The sequence below is a fragment of the Rhinopithecus bieti genome, unplaced genomic scaffold (genome assembly GCF_001698545.2).
Source record: "Rhinopithecus bieti isolate Rb0 unplaced genomic scaffold, ASM169854v2 scaffold_33444, whole genome shotgun sequence".
In the NCBI taxonomy this organism is placed as follows: Eukaryota; Metazoa; Chordata; class Mammalia; order Primates; family Cercopithecidae; genus Rhinopithecus; species Rhinopithecus bieti.
The window spans coordinates 1,076,312-1,083,995 of NW_016814544.1; the positions used below are offsets into that span (position 1 = coordinate 1,076,312).

The 7,684-nt window shown below is 48.2% G+C and overlaps 1 protein-coding gene across 3 annotated transcripts in view; it reads left to right on the plus strand.

Moving 5' to 3' along the window:
* Positions 1-6,094, plus strand: part of ZDHHC5 (zDHHC palmitoyltransferase 5) — a 36,669-nt gene extending 30,575 nt beyond the window's left edge. For 2 of the 3 annotated variants that reach the window (XM_017851372.1, XM_017851373.1), the window contains exons 9-12: positions 1,394-1,517; positions 2,222-2,334; positions 3,473-4,332; positions 4,778-5,343. In XM_017851372.1, coding sequence (XP_017706861.1) covers positions 1,394-1,517; positions 2,222-2,334; positions 3,473-4,332; positions 4,778-4,943 — 1,263 coding nt within the window. In that variant the 3' untranslated portion in view covers positions 4,944-5,343. Of the gene's footprint in view, positions 1-1,393; positions 1,518-2,221; positions 2,335-3,472; positions 4,333-4,777 lie in introns of all 3 variants that reach the window. The other variant, XM_017851371.1, reaches the window with a different exon arrangement.
* The last annotated feature ends 1,590 nt before the right edge of the window (positions 6,095-7,684 follow it).

Genomic DNA, 7,684 nt, shown 5'->3' on the forward strand with positions numbered 1-7,684 from the left:
TGGCCAGATCTCAGCTCACTGCAAGCTCCGCCTCCCGAGTTTACGCCATTCTCCTGCCTCAGCCTCCCGAGTAGCTGGGACTACAGGCGCCCGCCACTTCGCCCGGCTAGTTTTTGTATTTTTAGTAGAAACGGGGTTTCACCGTGTTAGCCAGGATGGTCTCGATCTCCTGACCTCGTGATCCGCCTGTCTCGGCCTCCCGAAGTGCTGGGATTACAGGCTTGAGCCACCGCGCCCGGCTAAAACCTTTTTTAAACCTTTCTTCTGCCGGGTACAGTAACTCATGCCTATAATCCCAGCACTTTGCAAGGCTGAGGTGGGAAGATCGCTTGAGTTCAGGAGCTCAGCCTGGACAACATAGCAAGACTCCATCTCTAAAACAGACTAAAATAAAAAATAGAAAACTTTTCTGGCTGAGCACAGTGGCTCACGTCTGTAATCCCAGCACTTTGGGAGGCTGAGGTGGGTGGATCACCTGAGGTCAGGAGCTCAAGGCCAGCCTGACCAACATGGAGAAACCCCATCTCTATTAAAAATATAAAATTAGTCGGGTGTGGTGGCCCTTGCCTGTAATCCCAGATACTTGGGAGGCTGAGGCAGGAGAACTGCTTGAAGCCGGGAGGTGGAGGTTGCAGTGAGCCGAGATCATGCCTGTTGCACTCCAGCATGGGCAACGAGAGCGAAACTCCATCTCAAAAAAAAAAAAAAAAAAAAATTAGCCAGGCGTGGTGGCACATGCCTGTAATTCTAGCTGATTGGGAGGCTGAGGCATGAGAACTGCTTGAACCTGCAAGCCAGAGGTTGCAGTGAGCCAAGATCACGCCACTGCACTCCAGCCTGGGTGACTGAGCAAGACTCCATTTAAAAAAAAAACAAAAAAATTTTCTTCATCTAATACTATACCCAAACTGATTCTTGTGCCTTGTCTTCCAGTCTGGTTTAGAAATATATGATAGGCAGTGGCTCATGTCTATAATCCCAACACTTTGGGTGGCCAAAGTGGGGTGGTATTGCTTGAGGTTAGGGGTTCAAGACCAGCTTGGGCAACATGGCGAGACCCCCGTCTCTACAAAATAAAGTAAAATAAATTAACTGGGTGAGGTGACATGTACCTGTAATCCCAGCTACTTGGGAGGCTGAGGTTGAAGGCTGAAGGCTCAAGGCTCAAGGGAGCACTTGAGCCTAAGAGTTGCAGGCTGCAGTGAGCCATGATCGTGCGTGCCACTGTACTGCAGCCTGGGCAAGAGTGAGACCTTGTCTCAAAAGAAAAAAAAAAAAAAGAAATACATGAGAATTGACTCCCAAATACCTCTCTCTTATACCAATTTAATACTTTGAGTTGCCGTAATGCTCAATTTCCAAATCTGACTTTTCCCTCCCCTCATCAATCCAGTCTAAGGGAAGCCTGGAGATAACAGAGAGCCAGTCTGCAGATGCTGAACCTCCACCTCCTCCTAAGCCAGACCTGAGCCGTTATACGGGGCTGCGAACACACCTCGGCCTGGCTACTAATGAGGGTAAGGGCTGCCTTGATTTGTAAGATACTAGAACTAGGGGCAGGATTGAGAAGGTTATGAGCTTTAGAGGACATGCAAGGGCTGGGAGATATTTCTTGTGTTGTGACTTTAAATACCCAACAGGTGGTACTTGTGCCACTTTGCAACTGGAAGAGAAGAGATGCCATTTAGCTATTGGCAGTGATTGGGACTTTTGCCGGGAAAATGATCAGCCTCTAGGCAGACCAGAGAACATCATAGGACCTTTTTGGTGCATTTACCCACCCTGAGTTCTGGGCTGGTTTAAGTCTTTAGTCTTGATTTCAGCGAAGGGTATATCCCTACCTTGTCCTCTCCCTGTACTTAAGGAACCCTAGGCAGATAAAGTGAACCACTCATAGGCTAGACACAGTGGCTCACACCTGTGATCCCAGCACTTTGGGAGGCCAATGCAGGAGGATTGCTTGAGCCCAGGAGTTCAAGACCACCCTGGACAACATAGCAAGACTGTCTCTACAAAAAATAAAAAAAAAATTAGCTGGGCATGGTGGCATATGTCTGCAATCCAGCTACTCAGGAGGCTGAGGTGGGAGCCCAGGAGTTCAAGGCTCCAGTGAGCTATAATCGTGCCACTGCACTCCAGCGTGGACAGCAGAATGAGACCCTGTCTCTTAAACCAAAACACCGCTTGTAAAGTAGTGCCCCCTTGGCCTTTTTTCTTGCAGATAGCAGCTTACTGGGCAAGGACAGCCCCCCGACACCTACCATGTACAAGTATCGGCCGGGTTACAGTAGCAGCAGTACATCAGCTGCCATGCCGCATTCCTCCAGCGCCAAGGTACTGAGTACTCTAAGAGGTGGGGTAATAACATGCCAACTGACTGGACACAGTGGCTCATACCTATAATCCCAGCACTTTGGGAGGCCAAGGTGGGTGGATCACAAGGTCAAGGGATTGAGACCATCCTGGCCAACGTGGTGAAACTCCGTCTCTACTGAAAATACAAAAATTAGGCCAGGCATGGTGGATCACAAGGTCAGGAGTTCGAGACCAGCCTGGCCAATATGGTGAAACCCCATCTCTACTAAAAATACAAAAATTGCGGGATGCAGTGGCTCACGCCTGTAATCCCAGCACTTTGGGAAGCCAAGGCAGGCGAATCACGAGGTCAGGAGATCAAGACGACCCTGGCTAACACGGTGAAACCCTGTCTCTACTAAAAATACAAAAAAATTAGTCAGGCGTGGTGGCTGGTGCCTGTAGTCTCAGCTACTCGGGAGGCTGAGCCAGGAGAATGGTGTGAACCCGGGAGGCGGAGCTTGCAGTTAGCTGAGATTGCGCCACTGCACTCCAGCCTGAGACCTTGTCTCAAAAAAATAAATAAATACAGAAATTAGCTGGGCGTGGTGGTGGTGGAGCACCTGTAATCCCAGCTACTTGGGAAGCTGAGGCAGGAGAATCGTTTGAACCTGGGAGGCTGAGGGTGAAGTGAGCCAAGATTGTGCCATCACACTCCAGACTGGGCGACAGGGTGAGACTGTGCCTCAAAAACACACACACATACACACAAAATACATGCCAACTGTTCTGGGAAAAAAAGATTAGGGGAAGGGAAGAGAAGAAAACAAAGGACATTTCACTAATTGTTGGCATTCGTGGAACTGAATCTCCTTGATACTGTGTCCTTCATCAGACTGGGCAATATAGCATAATAGATTAGTGCTTGATCTGAGTTTATAACCCAGTTCTGCCCACGGGCGAGATACTTAACCTTTGTACGCCTTGGTTTCTGTATCTGAAAATGAGATATTTGTTTGAATTCAGTTTTTCTTGAGGGATTAACCCACATAATGCATTTAAGAGTTCTAAGCATATTACTAGCACATAATCCTCTTTTTGACCAACTCCTTGGGCTCTGGGATCTAGCTTCTGTCACAAGAGGAGCACTAAGAGCCTGCTTTACTTTCTTCCTTAGTTGAGTCGTGGGGACAGCTTGAAGGAGCCAACCTCAATTGCAGAGAGCAGCCGTCATCCCAGCTACCGCTCAGAGCCCAGCTTGGAACCAGAGAGCTTCCGTTCTCCTACCTTTGGCAAAAGTTTTCACTTCGATCCACTATCCAGTGGCTCACGCTCCTCCAGCCTCAAGTCAGCCCAGGGCACAGGCTTTGAGCTGGGCCAGTTGCAATCCATTCGTTCAGAGGGCACCACCTCCACCTCCTATAAGAGCCTGGCCAACCAGACACGCAATGGAAGCCTATCTTATGACAGCTTGCTCACACCTTCAGACAGCCCTGATTTTGAGTCAGTGCAGGCAGGGCCTGAGCCAGACCCACCTTTAGGCTATACCTCTCCCTTCCTGTCAGCCAGGCTGGCCCAGCAACGGGAAGCTGAGAGACACCCACGTTTGGTGCCAACTGGCCCAACACACCGAGAGCCCTCACCAGTCCGTTACGACAATCTGTCACGCCACATTGTGGCCTCCCTCCAGGAACGAGAGAAGTTGCTGCGCCAGTCACCCCCACTCCCAGGCCGTGAGGAAGAACCAGGCTTGGGGGACTCAGGCATTCAGTCAACACCAGGCTCAGGCCATGCCCCTCGTACTAGTTCCTCCTCAGATGATTCAAAGAGATCACCTTTGGGCAAGACTCCACTGGGACGCCCAGCTGCCCCCCGTTTTGGCAAGCCAGATGGGCTAAGGGGCCGGGGAGTAGGGTCCCCTGAACCAGGCCCAACGGCCTCATACCTGGGCCGATCGATGTCTTACAGCAGCCAAAAAGCCCAACCTGGTGTTTCTGAGACAGAAGAAGTGGCCTTGCAGCCATTACTGACACCCAAGTAAGTATTAGTACTATCCTGACCCTTAGCCAATTTCAAATTGGCATACTGCTCTGCAAAAGCCATTAGGGCTTCTGTTGTACATCCTAATGTAGGTGGACCCATGGGTATCCTGGTAGCTCTTTATTTTCACTTTGACTCCACCTGCCTTCATGGGCAATTCCTGTTAAGAGACTGAAGATTAATACTTTTTCCACAATCCTATCTTCCTAAAAGTATTTGCCTGGGAGTAAGTACATGTTATAGCTGTTACTAGAGAGTAGTAGTAAATAGGAGAGATTGAGAATCAGGCTTATTTTAAGCAGAGCAATAAAGGGGAACGTTTGGGTAAGAAAGTATGGATATAGAAAAGAACATCATTTTTTTCTCTGAACCTTTGAAACTGTCTCCCTTTCCGATGTTTTGTGTCCCATTTCCTGACACCTGTCTCGTCTCTTCTTTCCAGAGATGAAGTACAGCTGAAGACCGCCTACAGCAAATCCAACGGGCAGCCCAAGAGCTTAGGCTCAGCCTCCCCTGGCCCAGGCCAGCCATCTCTCAGTAGCCCCACGAGGGGAGGAGTCAAGAAGGTGTCAGGGGTTGGTGGTACCACCTATGAAATTTCGGTGTGAGCCTTCGGCGCCTCCCCTCCCCAACGCCTCTGCGCCTACACCAAAGGGCCCCAGGTGGCCACCTTCCTTCCCTCAAGGGGCTCCCCTCCCCTGCATGGACATTTTTTAAACCACCAATTCCAAGAGGATGAGGAGTGTTTTCTAAAATGCAGTGGGCTTGGGGAGTCGGAGAGTTGGGGCCCTGAGACTGGGGTAGCAACCCCCTCCTCTTATCTTTTAAGACCTTCCCTTCCTTGATCCCTGGACCAGACTCAGTGGACATTTGTGCAATTGCTCGCCCTGGAGGGAACCAGATCATTTTTAAACCAGAAATAATTTTTTTTATTATTGTTACGGATTCTATTTTTTTCCTCTTCTGCATTACCAGGTGTGTGTGTACATATAATATATATATATATATTATAAATATCAAAGAAATTATATATCTATCCTGGGATGGGAAAATGAGGGAGGGATACATATACAGAGGGGGATCTTACTCTTCCCATTCCTCAGACCAGCAGGAAAAGAGGGGAGACGTCAGTCTTTTCCCTGTGGTTCCCTCTCATTTGTTCCAGTTACTAAGGAAATAGCATCCTCTGTTGGTGCTAAGTGTGATTAGGAAGAAGCCTGGGGAGAGGCGAGTCTGGGATTTTGGTCACAAGACGGGGGGACTTGGAGAGGAGAATTAGTTTTCTAGGTTCATTGGCATTTAGTTTCCCTAGGAAAGGGGTCAAAACTTCAAGACACTGGTGGTGGGGGGAGATCAGGAAAATAACTTGGCCTAGCTCAAACAATGTTGGATAATCTCCTCCTTGTGGGAGAGGGATTCGAGTGGGCTCCTTCTACTGGCCCCTTGGAGCCTCCCCTAGCTTACACAGTTAACTTGATTTTAAAATCCAAGGCCAGGAGAGAAGAATCCAAAAAGCAATATTTTCATCACATGCCAAAACGGGGATAGAGAGAAGGAGTGGTAGGCCTAGGCCCCTCCAATTGTCCCTTGGGGGTTACCCCTCAGCCCACCTCACTATGGTGCTGGGTAGAGGGGATACCTGGGTTCTAACCTCTAAATAGGGGAGATCCCAGCCTCCACAAAGAGGCCCTTTTATTTTTTATTCTGATTAGCCATTTTAAACCAGCGAGGAATAAAAAGAAATCCTGATCTAACCAGCGCCCCCTGACTTGTGTTATTTTGTCTGGTTGAGACAAGGTGAACAATTTCTGGTGGGAAGTTACCACAGTGACAACCTCATAAGCTTCTCTGGTCCCAGCCCTTCTTTAGGCAAGACTATAATGAAATTAGCCACTTAAAACAACAACTACTAAAAAAATAGAGACCGAGTGCGGTGGCTCACGCCTGTAATCCTAGCACTGAGGGAGGCTGAGGCAGGAGGATCACATGAACCCAGGAGTTTCAGGCCAACCTTGGCAACATAGAGATTCCATTTCTAAAAACAACAGGTCCTGTTTTTATTTGGGTAATTTAATTAAAAAATACCTGGAAAAAAAGTCTCTTGAAACCACCAAAGCTGTTATTTGAAAGCTTAGAGAACTCTTAAAAGTTGTTTCTTTCTTTCTTTTAAGAGACAGGGCCTCATTCTGGTTGCTTAGGCTGGAGGGCAGTGGCACAATCAGATCACTATACCCTCAAACTCCTGGCCTCAAGGGTCTTCCCACCTCAACCTTCTGAGAAGCTAGGACTTACAGCAGCATGCCACCATGCTTAGCTATTTTTTTTTTCAGTAGAGATGGGCTCTCGACCAGTTTTGCCCAGGCTGGTCTCGAACTTCTGGCCTTGAGCAATCCTCCTGCCTTGGCCTCCCAAAGCGTTGGGATTACAGGCATGAGCCACCATGCCCAGCTACAGCTTTTTTTTTTTTTTTTTTTTTTGAGATGGAGTCTCGCTCTGTCGCCCAGGCTGGAGTACAGTGGCATGATCTTGGCTCACTGCAAGCTCCGCCTCCCGGGTTCACGCCATTCTGCCTCAGCCTACCAAGCAGCTGGGACTACAGGCGCCCGCCGCTATGCCTGCCTAATTTTTTGCATTTTTGGTAGAGACGGGGTTTCACCGTGTTAGCCAGGATGGTCTCGCTCTCCTGATCTCATGATCCACCCGCCCCCGCCTCCCAAAGTGCTGGGATTACAGGTGTGAGCCACTGCGCCCAGCCTACAGTTGTTTTTTTAATACAGGATTTAGTCTCTGGAAAGTAAAGCTAATTTTGGAAACAGCCAAAGGTGAGATAGATATGAAAGCCTGTTGAAAGCAGGTTAACTAGATACTGGTGTCAGTTCAATTAGATAGACTTGTCTTCTATTGGACAAAAGCTGTGCTCTTAATTTTCAGTAGGTATCCTTAGACACTAAATCTCAAGCAGTTGGCCAGAACCCTTTAATTACTCAAAATGTAAGAATATAAACTCTTATTTGGGTGCGGTGGCTCACGCCTGTAATCCCAGCACTTTGGGAGGCTGAGGTGGGTAGATCACTTGAGGTCAGGAGTTCAAGACCAGCCTGGACAACATGGTGAAACCCCATCTGTACTAAAAATGCAAAAATGAGCTAGGTATTGGTCATGGGTACCTATAATCCTGGTTATTTGGGAGGCTGAGGTGAGAGAATCACTTGAACCCAGGAGGCACAGGTTGCAGTGAGCTGAGATTGCACTACTGCACTCCAGCGTGGGTGACAGAGCAAGACTCTTGTCTTCAAAATTAAAAAAAAAAAAAAAAAAAAAAAAAAAAAATATATTATTAATTTTTAAA